Genomic DNA, 20,802 nt, shown 5'->3' with positions numbered 1-20,802 from the left:
AGGTGTAGCTGGGAAATCTCATCGAGGCTCCTCAGCGAACAAGAGACACCCCATTCAGGATCTGGGCGTCGCTGCCAAGTCGTCTCAGGGTCGCAGACTCTAGCGGTCCACGTTTGGAGGAAGCAGGCACAAATGCGTCTCGTGCAACACACTCTGTTTTTTCACACACGTTGACGCAGACTACATCAGAAGAAAGACTTTCAATTGTACGTGCAAGCAAGAGGAGGAGATGCAAGATGAGCGAGAGGATAATGTGGCTCATGTATACATCAATAACTTTGGTGACCCCCTGACTTTTCATTGTGCACCATCATCAGGTCTAAATTTGTATTTGTCCAATTTCTTGGTTTGTGACCAAATACATAAAACTACCGCTAGACTATGGAATTGTAATTGTATTTCAAGGCAGATCTATTAATTTCACAGGTATATTTACACATATATATATATTTATTTATTTAATGTTGACTTCAATGGCATTCCACACTATACTGCTAAATTAAGATGGCATGACTGACTGAAGTGTTTTACAGGACAAAAGCAAGATAAATCCACGAGTAACAATAAAACAAGGTTAAAACAGGTTTAATACTAAATTGAGTATGGTTAACTAAAAACACAAAACTCATTAGAATAAGATCATACATGAGGATTTTCAGTAAGTGTAGGGAGGGCTATAAAAGTGATATGGATGAATGATTAAACCTGACAATAAATATGAAAATGTAACAACAATAGTGTGGTTTCTTTTTCTCTGGCTGTGAACTTCTGTAGTCATCTGCAATTCTGTGGTTTTTCTTTTGTTTTTATTCTTTATTTTCCTTGAAGTCGTGAACAATGAACACATTATTGAACTCATTTTAATGGACCTGACTTCCAGGAAAAAAAGTGTGGTGAAGGTTTGAATTTCAAACACAGGTTTCGATGTATAAATTGACTTGAGCAACACTGGAAAACAAACAGTCTCAGAACCAACACTTCTACCTGCTTAAATTGTCCATGCTCAGAATGAAAATAGCAGCCCCGGCTAAAAATGACCACCTCAACAGATGTGGAGAGCCCAGGCTGCAGGAAACGGTGAGAGTGTCACGTCTTTCACCGAGCGCAGAGAAGAGAGGTCCCAGAAACATGTGCTGCCTGAACTTTGGCTCTTTTTCTTCCTGTAAGGACGCCTTCTCTCTCCCTCTCGCTCATTTGATCATACACATATGCATGCAGCCTTTTTCAAGCTGAAACTAGGCAGTAAACCAGCGTGTTGTTAATAAATAAGCACTAATGCAGGGTGGGTTCACCATAAATCCATGTCTGTTTGTATTTAGACACAGGTTTATTGTTGTGCAACCACCAGAGCCCTGCTGGTTTTTCATCTCAAAGGCCATCTAATGAAGGAAATCTTTTTCCTGGGATGTCAGGTGAAAGCAGTTAAATCTGATTAAAAGACTGTATAGAAAGTCTTTGTCTCCCCCGAGTGGTGAGATGGTTTAGTGTCATTTCTGAGCTCATTCAAACTCATTTTCTTGAAGGGTAACTGATTTATTCAACTTCCTAGGCTTTGGTTTGTGGGAAGAGCACAGTCATTCCAGAGAAAGACATTTGTTCCACATCCATATTCAACAACAAACAAATCATTTGTAATTTACAGTCATATGTTGCATTTACAGTTGGGGTTTTGAAAGGAGATACAAAGGTTTTCTGTTGAAAGAGTAAATGAGTTCCTGCACAGAACTTAATAATTTAGGTTCAAGCATGATTCAAATTTTTTTAATCCATTAAAATTAAGAACTACAGTCATTGCTATATTACCTCTTTCCCTATCCAGGCCTCTGGACGTGCATTTACTGGAAATAAAAAGCTAAATGAAAAGGTTTGATTGCTTTTATTTTCTAAAACAGTTCCAATGTGATCTGCTCTGAGACTACATCTCTTTCAGCTTTAATATTATTGGCTGTTTTTCCAGTTTATGCAACTTAACAATCCATCTAAACTCCACTTAGATTTCATATTAGCACCTCAGACTTTATTTTTTCCATCCATATCCCTGTAGAGGTCTGATGCTCCAGATTGTACATTTATTGACAAGGTGAATAAATTACGTCAGCGTCCTGCCGGTCACACAGCAGTTACACTGTACTTCAACAGCTTTTGGGAAACGCAGCCATGTGTCGAAGAATCTAACCTCCATCGACTTGTACGCTCACAGAAAGATGAGTCCACATACTTTAATTTACTGGTGATGATGTTACTTGTGTTGTTTTATGAGAAGCACACAGGGCCGATGTCCAGGCCGAACTCCTGATCAGGTTTTCCAATGTCCATGGGGGCCACGTCCACGACAGGCAGCCTGGCAGAGGTTTGAGTCCTATACTCAAGGACCGTCTTGCCCCACTCTCCGTTTGATTTCTGAGGAACAAGAAAGCCAGATAATTCAGTAAAAGCATTTTCCAATAACTCTTTTATGAAATTGAGAGTCCTGTAATGACTCACCGTGCAGCCGTCCTCGAGGACGGTGTACCGGAGGCGCATGTTTCCTTGCGCTCTCAGCTCCTGGCCGTTGGAACCTCTGAGGAGCAGTGCTTTCTTCAGGTTGGTGCTCCTCTCGTCTTTATATGCCACGCTGTTCCTGCAGTGGTAGGTGATGTTCTGGTGTGACTCTTTGGACAAAAGCTGCAACAGCTTCATCTGAACCGCCACCGCGTTCGGCTGCTCCTCAGTATTTCCATAGCGGAACTGAAATTGGATGACAGTTTGACATGATTACAACCAAGGCAGGTCTGGATTCAAAGATTTCCAGGCTTATACTAAAAACTTCAGATTTGGAATTAAAGATTTTGAAGCCAGGAAATGCATATTTTTGGATTTCTTACTTTAGTTCCACCGTTCATGTCTGCTTCAAACCAGACGGGTTTGTTGGCTCTGGGACTGGATTTCGTCCACCAGGCTTTGTGGGGAATGTTGGCCGGGTTGGCGGAGATGCAGGTTTCACCATTTTCCATGTTACAGTAGACCTTGATGGCATCTCTTGTGCTTCCCTGATTTGGATCAATCCAGTACTCACCTGTATCAAATGTGCGCTACATTAATACATTTGTGGTACTGGTCGAAACAGACCTGAAAATAATTTGTCAATGCAGAAAACAGGAGCCTCACCGCTCTTTTTCTGAGGGTAGCACTGTTTGATGTCCTGGCAGGTTTTCGCTGGGTTCACCTTGCTACCATCAGGACTGCGGAGGTTTTGCAGATGTCCGCTGAGGGTCTTCAGCGTGGCGTGGACTCCGGTGTCTGCACGCAGGATGGCCGACTTCTTATTGGGAATGGCTTCATCTCTATTGATCTCTGGAAGAGGAGGAGGATCGGCAGCCACATCGTCCTCGACGAACTCCATGGCTTGTGGCACGTGGCCGTTCCCGTCGTAATCGTAAAGGGCAGCAAAGAGGTCATCCAGAGCCGCGGTGGGAGGTCCAGGGGGGCCTGGAGGGCCGGACAGACCCGCATTACCAGGTGGACCCTGACAAGGAAAATGATGAAGATGAAGTATGTTTTCAACTTCATTTTTGCCGTTCTAGCGGTGAGAACTAACACTTTATGATATCTCAACAATGAAACTTGAAATTGAAACTTATGATCCCGAGAGGTTGATTCCAAATTATAACAAATTATTGCAGCCACTGAACTTGTCTCATAAGTTGATTGTTTGTAATATAAAAAAAGTGAACGTAATCTTGTGTCACCTGTGCCCCGATGTCCCCACTGGAACCTCTGCTTCCAGGAGAGCCCATTGGTCCGGGCTGACCGATGTTTCCTTCCTTTCCTGGAGGACCCGCCACTCCTGGAGGACCCTGTACGATAAAAGAGTGAGTCATTTACACTGTTTAACAAGACAGAGCTTCAAATGTGACTGCATGGTGCTGTTATACACTCACCCTCGGCCCAGCTGGTCCAACAATACCTGTCGCTCCTTCATCCCCTGTGGCGCCCTGAAATAAAGAAGAATGACATTTCATTGTCTGAAACATTCAGTGTTATTAATGTATCAATGTGTATCTGAACTAACTACTAACTACACTAGTATGTGAACTATCTAAAGGACGAGAAGTATTTTAAACATATTGCTTACAGTTGTTCCTGGCAAACCGTGGAGCCCGGTGAAACCTCTGTGTCCTTTCTGACCCCTGTCTCCTTGTTCTCCAGCAGCTCCTTTCTCTCCCTGTGGTCCTTGAGGGCCCTAAAGTTAGACACAGCATTAAAAACAATGTTTTACACTTAAAGTTTTAAGTTGATGTTTTCAGGTATCAATTTTGTCAAACATTTTCATGTCATGCTTACCCCTTTCCCCCGTACTCCAGCTGCTCCTTGAGGTCCAGGGGAGCCTATGGCACCCTAAACTCAAAACAAACAAAGAGCGCTGACAGAGCCGACTTTGCAATTGTGTTAGAGCTCAACAGAGCTATTGATATGATATGGAGCACATTATTATTTGTGAAACTCACATTCTCGCCTCTTTGTCCTGGACCGCCTGTCATTCCCACAGGACCCTCAGTTCCTGGAGACCCTGGAGTACCAGCCAGACCCTCTGAGCCAACATTACCCCTGTTTCCCTGGAAAGACACACACATGCCAGCGGTTAGTACACACAGCTGTATGCATGGTAGCACATCCTGTCCACTAAAAGTCTTACCCTGTCCCCTACGAGACCGTCCTTCCCAGGAGGCCCCTCTGCTCCAGCGATACCCTGAAAAAACACAGATAATGACATGATAAAGTACAGAAGAGTGACTTAAAAGCTGAGTTGTCAGCAAAGAAACTATTATATTATCAAACCTGTCAAGATATTTTTAACTGTCATACAGTGGTTCATGTTTCCAAGAAATAAGCAGCATGACTGTGAGGGACTCCATATAAAAACATCAGCTAAACACTTTGTAATAAAAGCTGTGTAATGACTGAGATGGACTCGACTAACCTCAGGGCCGGCATCTCCTCTTGGCCCGGTGGCTCCTGGTAAACCGACTCCACCAGCAGGCCCGGTGCCGCCCTGAACTCCGGGAGCTCCGGGTTTTCCGGATGGACCCTGAGGAATAAAGAATAAAGTTTTCATCACTAAAATCTCAACGCAAGACGTAGTGCAGCTAAAATAAAGACCAGCAAACACTGTCAGAAGGAATACATACAGCAGGACCTGGCAGTCCCAGCATGCCCGCCTCTCCTCTCAGTCCAGGCTGACCCACGATCCCTCGCTGTCCTGTGGCACCATTAGGTCCTGGAGGCCCATCAGGACCCTGGTAGAGAAACACAAGAGCAGACAAGCAATTGAAATATCTCAGCATTTATTGGTGTGTAGCCGCTGGAAGATCAGCACAGCCTGAACATAAAGATGATCATCTCACCCCAGGGCCGTCCTCTCCAGAGTCTGCCTTCTCTCCCGGGCTGCCCGGTGCACCTGAAGCTCCCCTCTCTCCTTGACGACCTTGAGCTCCGTTCTCCCCAATAATCCCAGCAGCTCCAGATTTTCCTGGAGCTCCAATAGGCCCGTCTGCTCCAACAGCACCCTAAAACACACACACATGATCTGCCCTCAATCCAGAGTTACGAAATCCACTGCAGGTATGAGATTGAAACATATTTTATAACCAATTAACTCACATGAGAACCAGCTGGTCCAACTCCTCCTGGCAGCCCAGGAAAACCAGAAGAGCCCTGTGGCAAGAACACACTCCCAATAAGATACACTTTGATAATAACATAAGACAGTTGATACACCAAACTACGTTAAACATAGAGCCAAACTCACCGTTGCCCCCTGTGTTCCTCTGCCTCCTTTCAGTCCAGTCACACCAACAGGCCCCTAGAAACACATACGAGTAGCATGTAGACAAGTTGTTTGACCATTTCTTTACGTTTTTTTTGGTCAATGTGTTTACCTGTCCTCCTGATATCCCAGCCATTCCTTGTGGTCCAGGTGCTCCTCCCTCTCCCTTCAGACCTGCCTCACCTGTGTCACCTTTGACCCCAGGTTGACCATCAGGACCCTGCGACAGAAACAGGAAATGAATCAAGCCTTTATTGGTTTATTCAGCTGTATATTTCGGACATGACTGCCTTGCTTTAGCGGGCCACTTACAGCAGGTCCAGGGAAGCCAACGGCACCAGTAGGACCAGCGTCACCAGTAGAACCCTGTTAATACCATCACACAAATGCACACTTTATCAAAATGAAATGGAAAAACAGTCAAAGAAAAAACATTTCTCTTCAATTTAATGTCAGTTGTAAAATAATAACTTGTACTGACAGCGATTCCTCTTGTGCCTCGGCGTCCTGCAGGTCCTGGTGGGCCGGTTTCACCCTGAAACAAAGGAACAAGTTAAGTCAGGATCATAGTACACGTGTGTTTCATTTCAAACTGGAACCATAAGTAATTTGACTGATTTAAGTTTTTAAATAGATGCTTAAATAGATACATGTGTGCTTCTGAGCCCACCTTCTCTCCATTGGGTCCACCAGAACCAGCAGGTCCAACAGAACCAGGAAGCCCCTTTAAATATAATGATAACATATATTGGAATATCACATTACACATGAGAAAACTCAATTGTAAGATCGTCAGCCGGTGACCGTCTAACGGTGAGTACTTTGTCAGCCATGAGAAAAACTGTTTTGCCACAAACGTTGGGCTTGTTCTGCTGAGAGATGTGCGGTGTAGTTTGAGTCCTGACATCATGTTGAGACGACTCACCCGTGCTCCGTCAGCTCCGGCTTTCCCCTCCAGTCCGCCCTCTCCAGCAGAACCCTGTTAGAAGAAATCAACCTCATCAGTGCCTCAGGTTGATCTTCCTCTGCTGCGGGTCATGTTAATGGAGAAAATGGTATCTGTAATATTTGACTTACTGCATCTCCCTTCGGACCTGAAGGTCCGGATGTGCCTCTCTCTCCTGGCATCCCCTGAAGTCCTGGACCTCCCGCCTCTCCAACACCACCCTTTGGACCAATGCTACCCTAGAATGTGCGAAACATATCTCAGGTAGAGCTTATTGCAAACAAGATTTACAGCAAGTAAAAACGACAAGTTCTGCATGTGTCAGTGTCTTTAAGGTTACAATACCTTTGGCCCATCTAGTCCTGGTCCACCTGGACTACCTTTGGTTCCCTGCAGCCCATTGGTCCCGATTTCCCCTCTCTCTCCTGGAGGGCCTCTTTCTCCCTGCGAGAACAACCAGGGGCTCCAGTCATGCAACAATTCCTCCTTGCACTAAATGACTTAAGTGACAGATTTAAACGCTGTGAGTGATTGAAGACATTTGATTGTGGAAACTGAATGAGAGCTACACCTTTAAATCAGGTGAGAGAACAGTAATGGACTCACCCTTGGACCTGTACCTCCACCAGCACCAGCTTCTCCAGCGAGACCCTGGGGATAAAAATGCATTATGTTTAATGCAATATGATAGGAAGAGCTTCTCAATCAAAATGTATTTCACTGTCATCTCTGTAAAAATGCTTACCTCAACACCTGGTTTTCCTGACTCTCCAGGTGGTCCTGGCAGTCCTGGCAAACCCTAAAAAAACACCAAACATGTTTTGCTTTAATGCTAATAACAATGTGTGAAAAAGAATTGCATGCTCAATATGCTGAATATCAATTCATATTTTTTTTATGTTTTTAGGTGCAATGTACCTGGAAACCATGCAGTCCCTGTGGTCCCTGCTCTCCCCTCTTTCCTGTAAGACCCTGAAGAAAAGCAAAAAGAATATCAATCATCTAAACATCATGTTATCAAATCATTGATGATAAACAGTTGGATGCTTACAGCTGGACCAGCTGGACCAGCAGCGCCTTCCTCTCCGTCTTTTCCATTCACCCCCTAGAAGACACACAGTATCTATCAGGATATTACTGATGTATTTATGATTTAGTATGGAGTATAAATACACTATAGTATATGAATAGTGAAAGTAACTTGCCCTTTGACCTGGAGACCCGGAGCTGCCGGCCTCTCCAATCTTCCCAGCATCACCCTGAAAGTCAGGAGCCACAGAAGTCATCATCTGTTGCTGCACAAAATATCTGATTACTTGTGTTAAATACACAACATGTACTGACAGCGAAGCCTTTCGGTCCCAGCAGGCCCATCGGTCCAGATGACCCTCGGTTCCCCATAGAACCAGCTGGGCCTTGTTTACCATCGTCTCCTGCTGAGCCCTGGATAAACCCAACAAAGCGTTAATACACGCCGTCTTCCATTCACACTTTGGTGAGTGGTGACAATGAAAGGTTTGGCGCACCATTGGTCCTTGCTTTCCCTCTGATCCCTGGGCGCCAAGAAGTCCTGACAGACCCTGTGAAATCAGACACACAGTTACAGACCAACCTTAGACACATGTCTCATTCTCTTCAGCTATTATTCTATACATATTGTACAGTAGTCTAGACAGAGAACAATACTCCTGATATTTTCTATTTCTTTTTACATAGATTGAATGCTTTCATTCATGTTTTCAACTGTTGAGTGTGTTGACAGACACATTTAAAGAGTCATTTAAAAGCCGGCTGGAAGTTTGTTGCATCTGTAACCACGCCAGTGATGTCACGGTGTACTGACACACCCAGGAGTACATTTCTCCATCACTGCAGCAAGGTCAAAGGTTAAACCACTCGAGGTCAGCAAATACAAGATTTTCTTCAGATGTGGAGTTGCTCTAACTGCCTGTCTAGACGCAGGAAGTTTATTGTACAAAAACACAGCAAATATTGGCAATAAATGATATGTCTGCTGTACCCGAGCTCCTGTTAGACCTGGCTCTCCATTACGTCCTGGATCTCCAGATAAACCATTGGCGCCGGTCGACCCTGACGGTCCTCTCTCACCCTGAGCTCCCTGTTTGTTTCAAAAGCACGGAAACACACGTCATGGTCTAGAATAATCATAACTAACAAGTGATTGAATGCTGCCAGTGCATTTTAATTAAGTCCACTCACCTTATGTCCTGGTAAACCATCTCCACCTGGGAAACCTCTATTTCCTGGAGCTCCCTAGAAAAAAAAATGAACTATTGTTTCCAGATTTGGAGTTTGCGACATTTCAGGCCCTGATATCGTGAAATTTCCTCTGCTTAAAGGATTTTAAATGCAGTTTTCTCAAACATCAAGTAAAAGTTGACTAACTGTCTCTCCTTGAGCTCCTAGAGGCCCGATGGATCCAGCATCACCTCGAGGTCCACGCTTCCCATCCTCTCCCAACGGGCCCAAAGCACCTGGAACACCATGGTTGCCCTAACCCAGCAATCAATAATCGGCCAATCAATTATCAGACTCAGTCAGCCAAAATAACATTAAAAATGAACTTTTCTCAGCTTACTCTTTCTCCCTTGAAACCAGCTTCTCCTTTGAATCCAAGCAGTCCAGCTTCGCCCTGTAGAAGAGGATCAGATAACCTGGAGGTCAACACATTAAAGCTCCTGGTGCATTCTGTTATGTGAGCCACAAAGTTACAAACAGAGACGGAAATGGAGAAGGAGGCAGACTTCAGGGATTCATCAAATACAGTTAGATGCAATAGGAGCTTGTACCAGTTGGCCTTTTGGTCCTTGTGTTCCTGTAGTTCCCTGGGGGCCGGGGGGGCCGGGTTGCCCCAACAGCCCTCCTGGACCCTGAACACCTGCTAGACCCTGAAGAGGAGAAGGAGCAGAGACAGATTTGAGTTAAAAACAGATTTACAGACAAAGATGTGCTCCATAACTTATGGTGTTATACTTACTGCAGAGCCGCGGCTACCTGAAGATCCATCAGGTCCCAAGGTACCCTGTTAAAAACAAAATATGATAATGTCATAATTATTCACCTGAAGCCAAATATCGTCCAAACATATGTGCTCACTTTCACAGTTTGAAAATGAAATCCCAACAAAAGAGAGAATGATGAAATTAGAGCAGACCTGCTGTCCTTGTGGCCCAGCTGGTCCCACGTGACCTGCATCCCCTCTGGGACCCTGCTGTCCTGGACTTCCTCTGACCCCTGTTGGTCCTGCTTCTCCCTGCACCCCGGGACCGATTCAGGTCACATTCAAGAAGCTTGTTATTGAAATTTAAGAGCTCATATTTTCACAAACTAAGACCTCATTTTCTACAAATGAGTAAGCTAAATAACATACAGATAAAAATGGATTCATGTTATAGAACGTTCTGCCAGTAGAGCATCTCACCTTCATTCCTGCGTTACCAGGAAATCCTGAAACTCCGGGGATTCCTATTGAACCCTGTAGTGAAAGGAAATGTTTAAAACATTCTGACATACGCATTGCAGTTTGTTTTGTTCACAGTGTGTGTTATCTGGTGAAATAATGTCCAAAAACAAGTCAAGCATAAAAGTAGAATTGTAAAGCAATAAATCATCGTGTGCATATTCATTTTCCTGCAGAGAGAGCGGCAATAACCTTAGTTCCTAAATGATCAAACTATTTCTTGAAAGTACATTAATGTTAGTAGATATAATTCCTCACCAGAGGACCGGGTTTGCCAACATGGCCGTTTTCGCCACGTTTTCCCTAAAAGAGAAAGAAAATGTTTCAACTCCATTTTACATTTTTGCATTTTTCCGAAACGAGTAAAGATGTTTTGTGTTTCTTACCAGAGGACCAGTTGGTCCGGCTCTGCCTCTTTCTCCCTGCATGCCCGCTGGTCCCTGAAACAAAACACTGGCTCAGCATCTGTGTGACTGACAGCTGTATGAGATGCTCTGCCATCTGTTCTCTGCATGTGTTCTATACCTGTTGGCCTGCAGCACCCATCGCACCCGTCGTACCAGATTTACCCTGCAAGACACAAAGACACAGACACAATGCAGGATTGAAATGTGCACTTTTGTACAACAGCGGATAAAAGCTTCCATTGATATTAGGAGGTCCTAGGAGGGTAATGTATTTTAGAACGATTGATGTTATATTTGTTGAAATTCTCTTCACATCCCAACAGCAATTAATATATCAAATGCTCTGACAGAGAAAAAGAAAAAAATCCGGAATCTATTGGACTGTAATAACTCCGTCCAATAATTTAATTTGGCCCAAATGACTGGGTGCAATGCATCCTGGTACATGTAGGCAAATTCATACCTTAGTTCCAACCGCTCCAGACTCTCCTTTCGGCCCAGACAGACCGGCAATTCCCTGTTGCAGAGATTCAAATGAACAATCAGGTAATAAGTAAGCGATGTTTCTACCATTAAAGCATGAAAAGTGAGGCTTGGTATAGGCTTTGATCAGGGAGCATGCATTGCTGGGTAACACTGATATTTTGTGTGTGACTACCTTGTGACCTTTCAATCCTGGATGACCCGGAAGTCCTGGGAATCCTCTTGCACCCTGCATTCAAACAAATGATCAAGACACTCTGGGCAAAGAAGCAAGTCTATGTCTATAGATCATGATCAGTGTTGATTGCTCTTTGGTTCGATTTTAATAGAGTGTTTTGTGTTGCTTGTTTATGATGAGGACTGGGAGAGGGACTTACCACAGATCCTAGAAATCCTGGTTCTCCTGTAGCACCAGCAGCTCCAGCTTCTCCCTGAGCAGGAAAAGTAAAAAGTTATTAAAAAAGATCATTGCTGATAAATAATTACTGACAACAGTATATTCTGCATTCTCACGAGGACGCATGTATGTTCGACTCACATCACGTCCAGTTTTCCCAGGAGGCCCGTCTGGTCCTCGATGACCTGGCTCACCCTGTTCCACACAAGGAATCAGGAACACAGTTTTTCTTCAGCACAGTTCAATTTAGATCTAGCACTGCCGGTTTAGAGACACGTTTAGATTTGCTCCTCATAGATACTTGATGTGGAAATGAGCATCAAATATAAAATATAACATGAAGAGGCAGAAATGTTCCTACCATTGGTCCTGGGTCTCCAACCTCTCCTGGATATCCCTGTCCCCCTTGTGGACCCTAAACAAAGGGGATTCAGATAGTAATATATGATACAAGAAAATATACAGTGTTCATAAATCAAGTTTTATGACAACAGGCAAAAATTAAGTATTTTAATCTTTGCTTAGAGGAAGAAATGGCGTACTTCATGTCCAGGCGACCCTAGAGGTCCTCGTGGTCCTGCTTCACCCTGAAATAACCACATTGCATACACTGTGGGTTAAATTCAACAAACGTGTTTGTGTAAAATATGTAGTTTGCTTTCCCACAGCTTTGCAGCACTCACCCTTGTTCCTGACACCATGCCAGCCACACCAGACTTCTCCCCGAAACCTGCAGCCATCTGTGACACCAGGTTGCCCTTTTTGGGAAGAATATATTTTCAGAGAAATGTTTGTGCAAAGGAATGTTCAAACTTTTTTTCTATGAATTAAGAAGATTTCGAAATTGACTCTGAGACAAACTCACCCCAGGGTGGGTAGGATGGCCTGGGGGTCCCGGAACTCCCGGATTTCCTGGCACACCGGGCTCTCCATCAAATCCTTGAGGCCCTACCAATCCCTGCAGGGTGAATAATGAAACATCATTCATTAGAGACAACACGTTCCCCTTCAAGAAGAAGTTTCCATAAACAGATTAGCTTCTAGATTACAGCGTTAAAAGTATTCATCCAGACTGACCCGTCTGCCTTTAAAGCCTCTTGGTCCAGTCTTTCCCTGAGTTCCTGGAGGACCCTGAACAAGAAACACAAGTGTAAGAGAACTTATTTTACACACAGAGATTTGCTGTCTGCAGACTGCTTTTAGAAATATATTTCATGATGAACTAATATCATTTAAAAAGAGGCCCATTCATCTTTACACGGATACAGGTTCATTTCTTTGGCTTTTCCTTGAAGCAGGTTGACAGATATTACTGCAGTTATAATAATATCCTTTGCTTTTCTGCAGGGTGTTTCTAATCACCAGCACTATTATGACATGCTGGTGCCCTCTAGTGTCAAACTTAATATATTATAAAGGAGATTGTTCAAACAATCCTTCTGTCATATATTCTTAATAATTTCTTCAACCTTATATCTTATATTATCAGTTGAAAACAAAAACAATAGAGAGAGTAAAAGCAGGAAAAACCCACCGAGGGTCCTGAAAGTCCAGGGAGCCCCACCACCTGAGAGTAAAAAGAAACAGTGCTTGTAACAAAACACACTGCACATTTTAACTTTCATTTATTAGAAGCTGGAATATATTTATTTATTTTTACATGTATATATATATATGAATAAATATATGTAAAAATAAATTGCATGTACACACATGTGAGATTACTTACATATGGGATATCACCTGGTTCACCTTTCTGTCCCTATAAAAGAAACATATTTACAACTTGTTTAAATTTAAAGAACAACAGTAAATTTGATATTTGTGCGAAATATTGATCGATGTCGGAATTAACCATGACTCACCTTGAAGCCCATAATTTCTTGGGAAAAACACATGAAAAAGAGAGTTACTTACATTTTTACTCATCAACTTTGTCTGAGAAGAGATACACTGTTCTTAACCTAAATTGAAAGTCAAATTCGTTACATGTGCAACGGCTGCTGATTCTGATTGGTCTCACCTATTGCCCTGCTGGCGCTGGCGAAGCTGTCACACACGGGGCAGCACTCTCCCTCAGGTGTGGACACCTTCTCGCAGTTTGACAGCAGTTCACAATGCACCTCGTCGCAGATGGCGACACCGTTGTCACAAACACACACACTACAAGGCTCTGGTTTCCAGATGTTGTTGTGCTGGTAGACCTCCCCATCGACCGTGCAGCTTTCCCCTTTCTTCTCATCTACAGCTGGAACAGAGGACAGATGTGTTAAAAGAAGCACATATTAAACAGCCAATAATATGACAGGATTATAAATAACTTTACCTTTTGTGGTGTCTGAACTGGGAGCTGATGTTGGAGCTGCAGTCAAGCACACGGGGCAACACTCGCCCTCTGGGGTTACAGTTTTCTGACAGTCGCCGAGGTCCTCGCAAATCACGTCTTCACACACGGCGGCCCCCATATCACACACACAGATCCGACACGGCTCTGGGTTCCACATGTCATTGTGGGCGTAGACTTTTCCATTTTCTGTGCAGGTGTCTTAATGAAACAGAAATCATAGAGATCATTGATCTTCTCATCTAACTCTTGGCAATAAAAGCATGAAAACAAACGACAACATACTCAACATGCATGCTCAGATTGCAGGCACAAAAGTAGGTTGAGAAAAACGTGTTCCATTTGCAAACAGACAGTCAAAGGGAAACTCCGAACACAACATTTAAGAATTAAAAAGAAGTAGGCCGCTGTGCTGCAGCCAAGCACACGGGGCAGCACTCGCCCTGAGGGGTCTCACACACCAAGTCCTCACAAACCACTGTCCCCATATCACGAACAGACTCGACACGGCTCTGGGTTCCATATCTGATTGTTGGAGTAGACTTTGCCATCCTCTGTACAGGAATCTTTATGAAAAAGGACAGCAACGGACATCAGAACCCAAGGTCGCTCTTTCTCAGCTCTCTCTCTCTCTGCAGCTAGATATCCGTATCGTGTGATTCCCTTTCAGTTGGCAGTGATGGTGAACATCATCACGGGTTCAACAAAATAAATGTGTGCAATTCTCCTTGACTATAGTGCACTAATTATTGCATCAAGCCTAGTCCATCAATTAAAACGTTTCATTCTAATTATTTTCAATATTTGGGCAATCTCTGACACATGCATAGATCCACTTTTCTCACTAGAATCTATGGAATGCCTCGTTACAATAACAGCTGGTCTATTTTCGCTCAGAAATGATCCAAACTCCAGTGGAGGTAAACCAGACTCCTCCATTCATGACTCTTGTGGGACTGTTATTGCTTAAAAAACAACAATTGCAAACACAATAAGGGGAAAGCTGGTTTCCTCAGCTCGACTTGTGGCGTCTGTGGTGAAGGCAAGCAGCAGAAGTAACACTCCACAGAAGACCAGTGTCACATTGGTTTCAATGGACCACATGCATGACAAAGGCCTACTCGTGTTTTGTTCATGATAACACCCACTGTTTCCATCTAGCCATGCTTCCTGTTTAAACTCATGAAGTACAACTCTCTGAAAGCAGAACAGATATTTCTAACCTCAACAGACAAAGTTTATTATTTCTGATTATTTCCGCCACCAGAAGAACATTACTTCTAAGTAAAAACTCTACTTTGCGTCTAAATGTCTGTTAAAGGTGAACTATTGGATCACAGGTTGAACTGATATGTTGCACTCCAAAACCCCACCAGCAGTTGGGCTCAATTTGGCACACAAACATCCTCCGAACCAAAACAGACTAATAAGAAACAATATCACATGGCTTAACTTCGTACCAACACCTCAAAGTAAATTAAAGTTTACCAGAGCCTCTCCTCTGAACCTGCTGCTGATTAAATGTTCCCACAACAGCCTGAACACTGACCAATCAGATCACTAGAAACAGTGAGTCATCACTCCTGCAGGAGCCTGACAGAGACAAAGGAGTTTACAGTCAAGTGACAAATAATAAAGAGCAATAAATAGCACTGCTCAAAGCTTTCAGTGCGTCCATAAGAGTTTACAACAAACCCGACTGACAGTTTACCCGACGAACAAGATGCACTGTTATTCCATCACTGCAGCTCAGTGGCAGCTTTGTGACGAAGACTGGACATAAAAACACCATACTTGTCTTTTACTGGAACAAGTAATTGTAAAAACAACTGTAAACACATTTGTTACACTAACTGATAGGAAACTAAGGAGTGTGGTAGCAGTACAACCAACACGGCTAACACAACCTAAATATAATATTTTAGGCTGTTGTTTTATTTGAAAACATACAGTTATACATACAAATCTTTAAGAACACACCTAAATACTGTAACAAGCTATTTTACCTGTACTTCCCCCCTCTGTCCAGTAGGCTGCACCCATTACTAAGCAATGCAATAAAAGTCAGTTGCACGTATTGATTCATTCATGTTGCAGGCAGAGAAAAACACATAAAGTTCACTGAAAGCTAATAAACTAACATGAAGCCTCATAATTATGACCCGCCAGTCATAAAGGGAAATTCCACAGATTCTATGCATCCGAGTCAGTTTATAGTCACGAGGAGCTCCACTCAGCCTGTGAATATAACTGTTTCATAACGTCGTCTGTGGCTCTGGAGACTGACGGACTATGAGGTCTGAAAGCTCTTGGAAGGTATAATGAAAGAAAGTTACTGAGTTGCATTATGGGAAGTGTAGTATCCAGCAGTTTTTTGGAATTGCTGCATTCATTTGACCTTCTTATTTTTCATCTGTCTCTCACAAGTCACCAAACTTATATATGTATAATGTTAATATCAAATATATAGCATGAACCAATGCCTCATATATTCCACAGTATTTATAGCCAAAGCTATCTGGCATGCTCGCCTCACAAACAACAATATTACCACAAAGATTAATAAAAAGCAACAGATAATTCATGACTGATCCCTCTACTATATCGTTGGAGTTTCCCTTTATGCTCCAGTTTTTCACTTGCATAACGTTTCAGTTATGCACATCAGTCTGAAAACCAACAATGTAGTTCCAAACTATGTATTAATGTAAGAATTCAATGACAGACACTTTCAGGCAAATTGCCACTGAGCTGCACTTGAGCAAGGCATTCATAAGAAGTGAGTGACTAGACTGTGGTTGGACTTGACAGCTCCGGGCTGTAAATATGTCTAGAAATGTGTCTGTATGCAATTATGTAATCATCTTTGAACCAGCAAATGTCTCTAACTGTGAATATGAAACAAGATGAAACCTATAGTCTTCATGGTTGCACATTATGGTTCATAAAATCTATCTACATGTCATCTCATCACAAGGTAAAGAAGTCAAATGTGTCTCAGGAGTCCTGTGATGTAAAAAAAGAAATATATTCTCTCTGTTTTTCTCAACTTGTTTAAATCTACTGACACTTTATCAACATAATGTTTCAAACACATTCAGAAGGGGAATCAAGATTCCTTATTGTGATGTTTTTTCTGCGGGAAAAAAAGGTTGAAAGACAATTAACAATTAAATTAGTTGTTAACTAATTCGATAGTTTTTGTTGTTTTGAATAATTGTTTAATAAATATAGAAAAATCGGATTACTTTACTCCTCCTTGACAGTAAACAGAATATATTTGAGTTGAGGACCAAGAAAAGACTTTTGAGGACGTCATCTTGGGCTTTGGAACACTGATCAACATTATTCATAATTTTCTGACATTTTATCGACCAAACAACAAATCTCTTGGTTAAGAAAATGATTTAGAATTAAAAGAATTGTTAGTTGCAGCACTAAAACAATTAAAAGAAAATTAAATGATTTTTCGGAGTGTATTTGTATTACCCTTGCAGGTCAAAGGTCAAAGTGCTCAACCTTTCTGTCCACCAGTCTTTAAAAAAATAAAGAAAAGTATCAGGAAAAAGTGCAAATCTGGAAAAAGAAGAAGCGAAAAAAAGCATATACGGCCACCTGCTGCGAGCGCTGAGAGCGTATTTTAATCCAGGCAGTTTAGTGAAGTCCTAAGTACTAATTATGTGGTGGAGCCTCTCCCCGCGAGGGAGGCTGCTTTTCAAAAGCAGGAGTTATTTCAGAGAAACCACTGTGGCAGTATTATACGTTTGGCTTGGGTAGAACTTGTGGTTTTGTCTTTTTTTGGGAGAGCACAGAGGTGCCACACCCGGAGAACTCCTGCTATGAAACCTGCTGCACCCTGAGGAGGAGGCTGCAGCATGACAAGACTGCAACTGAATAAATCAATGAGCTGGAGGTTCATGCAGCAGGTTGTTCAGCCACAGAGGTCTCATTAGATGTTTTAGTTTTCTAAAATACTGATGAATTGAAAGAAAATGCATTTATTTCATTGAGCTTTGCAAAAAAAGCTGTATTCTTTATGCTGAAGTTTTGCAGAAAGTTCGGAACGGTTCAAACCTGCAGACTCCTATGATCAAAACTATACTTTTTGGGCATTTAAATGTAATTATGGGACGGATATACAGCATGAGACCGATTATCATGACGAACTGTGGGCTTCTTTCACAGTGGGAACTGTCCGTGCAGCTTTCTGACATTGTGGTTGGCAGACACCAAAACCTCCTCAACTCAGGTTTATTGCTAAACAATATTCAATCCACATAAACTGTACCTTAGGCCAGTAGTTCCCAAACTGGGGATTAGGACTCCTCAAGTCAGTCCACAAGATGATTAATATGTCATTTCCATCATCTTTATCTTAATTGTTTTGCAGCCAGGTAACTAAGAAAGTCAAACACCAGCTAAAATCAACATTAAATCCAGTATTCAGTCTTAAAATCAGCCTTAAAAGCAGTATAAAATGTGTGGAGAGAGATCCAAATAAACTCAAGCCTGCTGATGTCGGTTGCTCCCATAGTCTCAAACAAGTCACATCCACGAAGCCAAGAAGAGCACACTAAAATGTTGAATGGCCAGTCGACGTCTTTGCAAACTGACTGCCAGTGTCATAAATCTCAGACTTCAACTATTTATTCACATCAACAACAGCTGAGAAACCAAACAAACTGTTTTAATTCCAATCCTCATCATGTTGCTCATTGGCTCTTAAACTGGTGGTTTGGAGATGATTCACTGGAGCAACAAGTAGAAAACTAATATTTCTGCAACACATGTTTTGCTTATTTCCTTGTTGCTTAATGTATGCACAGTATGGTTTGATTAACCACTCTGTTGAGCTGGTTACAACCAACAAATGACAGGTGACATGTACTCATACAATAGCTTCATTTTAAAAGGTAACAAGCCCTTAAAGACACGTTTTTTAATTAATACAATATCGGTAATATATTGATAATAAAGGAATAGTTCCGGGAAACAGTTGTCATGTCTGTACGGTAAATATGAAGACAACAGCTGGTTAGCTTAGCATGAAGATCATAAGGAGACCATGGAGACTGGAAGAGTTCAAATTATCTTTGAGGTAAAAAGAAACAAACAATGCAAACCTTCAACTCCAATAAAGAATAAAAACCTTCTTCTTCTTCTTCTTCTTGTTACACTTTTAGAACAGTAGTGTTTGTCATATTTTGTTTTCACTGATGTTTCACCTTTTTTATTGCTAGAAATAACCTTTCCCTCTGGTTTTGGCCTGAGACGGACAGAAACAACTTCTACACATCATGACCTGTAAAAATAAGCATCTAAAAGTAAAGTCTTTCTTTCTCCTCTTTCAGCTTGAGTGGAGGTGAACTTGGATGGAAGCGAGTGAGGCATATTTCATATCCAGCATCCTTTCTCTCTGGGTGTGTCTTGTCTGCCTTTGGCCCGAAGTCTGACCAAAATGAGTGGCCTGCTTTTGTCCATCCCATCTGCAAGGCCACATCATTATAGCCGTGGCACTCAAAACCCCATCATTCAGCCTCAACCTTGCACAGAAATAGTACTGCAGCCTGTAGGGGCGGAGATATTTTTGACCCAGGATCACATTCACTGGGACATTTTATTTTCGACTATTTTGGTGTCCATCTTTCAGATCTTGATTTGGAGATTTGTTTCTTGGCAACGTGAAGTCGATTTAGCCTCAATATCAGGCGTTAGTGTCACTTTTCTTCCAAGAGATCAGAGCTCGTTATCATTTGCTCTAATTAAGCCTTTCTGGCCTGTTTTCACAGGGCTTGGTTGCACAATCATGAATCATTGGAGGACAGCAAATCAGGAGGAAACATTGAGGAACCATTATATATTCAGCATTTGTAGCATTGAAGTGTAGGTGAGTTAGGCCAGAAGAAATTGACCCAGAGTGATTTTATAAACATAAAATGTATATATTATCAGGGGACAGATGTCCATTTCTGCATGAACCTGTCAGCAACCGCAACATATCAAGTCTCAACAAAGTAAACCAATCAGGAGGAGCTGTCCCATCTGAGCGGCTGTCACTCACCTTTCATGGCATCTTCTTGGCAGGTCACGGCGATCACCTGAGCCAAGGTGATGAGCAGGCCGACGGTAATCCCAGAGCGTAACGAGGGGCCCATGTCTGCACGCCAGACATGCAGCGTCCTCTCACACAGTCGCCGCTACACAGACAAGGAGGTCAGAGAGAGAGAGAGAGTCCAACCCCGAGCTACAGCATCCAGACTGAAAAATCCAAATATCCCTGAGTGGAACAGGCTCCTGGATGAGCGATTACTGCAAACTGAAACAGGCTCCCTCGCCTCCTCCCTCCTTCTCTGACTCTCCTCCTCCTCTCTCATCATCTTTTCTTGCTTTAATTCAACGCCAACCTCCTCCTCAGGCTCTTACAAGTCGCCTTGAAAGATGCAGCTAATTAAAGGCTGAGTGAAATTTGTCCATGATGAAAGAAGATGAAAATACTTTTGAAAAGCTCAAATTAATCGTTTCAATTCAGGAGGAGTAGAAATGCAAAATACACATTTATAGTTTGCTGCACAACCTTCGACTGTGGTTGCTTTGGGATTCAAGAAAAAAGTCTGCTCGACATAAACCACCAAAGGTTTCATGTTTTGGTCATTGAAATTTTGATATCAGCAACTTATATGATGTAATGGATGCCCTCCCTGCCCAGCACCAAATGTCAAACAGACAAAGTTAGTGTCCAGCTAAGAAAGTGACACTTCATCTAGCTGCTAGTAGCCAGATATTTCACTCAGGAGTTGGTGGAGACCAAAAACAGAGCTAAGAGAAGAGAGAATATTAGACTAAGATTCTCCAAAACATGACCCCAAATAAATGATAATCGCTTGCTAACATGTTAGGCACCAACTTTATAAATTGATAATATGTCGGTATTGTGTTTG

At 42.5% G+C, this 20,802-nt stretch overlaps 1 protein-coding gene across 1 annotated transcript; it reads right to left on the bottom strand.

Annotated features, from left to right (window-relative positions):
• Positions 1–569: 569 nt before the first annotated feature.
• On the bottom strand, positions 570–20,155 carry LOC306797068 (uncharacterized protein). The gene is made up of 55 exons (XM_079296250.1): positions 19,926–20,155; positions 13,847–14,065; positions 13,544–13,768; positions 13,386–13,402; positions 13,250–13,282; positions 13,055–13,087; positions 12,598–12,651; positions 12,386–12,478; positions 12,204–12,278; positions 12,063–12,107; positions 11,882–11,935; positions 11,662–11,715; positions 11,501–11,554; positions 11,299–11,352; positions 11,104–11,157; positions 10,759–10,803; positions 10,620–10,673; positions 10,492–10,536; positions 10,195–10,248; positions 9,928–10,026; positions 9,751–9,795; positions 9,563–9,661; positions 9,352–9,405; positions 9,159–9,266; positions 8,973–9,026; positions 8,773–8,871; positions 8,279–8,332; positions 8,097–8,195; positions 7,958–8,011; positions 7,804–7,857; positions 7,671–7,724; positions 7,498–7,551; positions 7,359–7,403; positions 7,098–7,196; positions 6,884–6,991; positions 6,732–6,785; positions 6,477–6,530; positions 6,288–6,341; positions 6,119–6,172; positions 5,919–6,026; positions 5,789–5,842; positions 5,641–5,694; positions 5,385–5,546; positions 5,169–5,276; positions 4,961–5,068; positions 4,676–4,729; positions 4,488–4,595; positions 4,324–4,377; positions 4,115–4,222; positions 3,921–3,974; positions 3,729–3,836; positions 3,148–3,505; positions 2,865–3,055; positions 2,485–2,727; positions 570–2,400 (listed from the first exon to the last, which is right to left on the bottom strand). Exons 1-55 carry the CDS (start codon positions 20,017–20,019, stop codon positions 2,254–2,256), a joined length of 4,770 nt encoding a protein of 1,589 aa, XP_079152376.1. The 5' UTR covers positions 20,020–20,155; the 3' UTR covers positions 570–2,253.
• Positions 20,156–20,802: the final 647 nt, after the last annotated feature.

The sequence above is a fragment of the Melanostigma gelatinosum genome (genome assembly GCF_949748355.1).
Source record: "Melanostigma gelatinosum genome assembly, chromosome: 24".
NCBI lineage: Eukaryota > Metazoa > Chordata > Actinopteri > Perciformes > Zoarcidae > Melanostigma > Melanostigma gelatinosum.
The sequence above is the reverse complement of the archived record's forward strand: the minus strand, read 5'-3'. Positions and strand labels throughout refer to the sequence as shown.

Coding starts and splice junctions, on each gene's coding strand:
- LOC306797068 (XM_079296250.1), bottom strand. CDS start 20,019: ATGGGCCCCTCGTTACGCTCTGGGATTACCGTCGGCCTGCTCATCACC. Junction 10,674..10,758: donor TGGGTGCTGCAGGCCAACAG/GTATAGAACACA, acceptor GTTTTGTTTCAG/GGACCAGCGGGCATGCAGGG. Junction 4,596..4,675: donor ACGGTCTCGTAGGGGACAGG/GTAAGACTTTTA, acceptor GTGTCTTTCCAG/GGAAACAGGGGTAATGTTGG.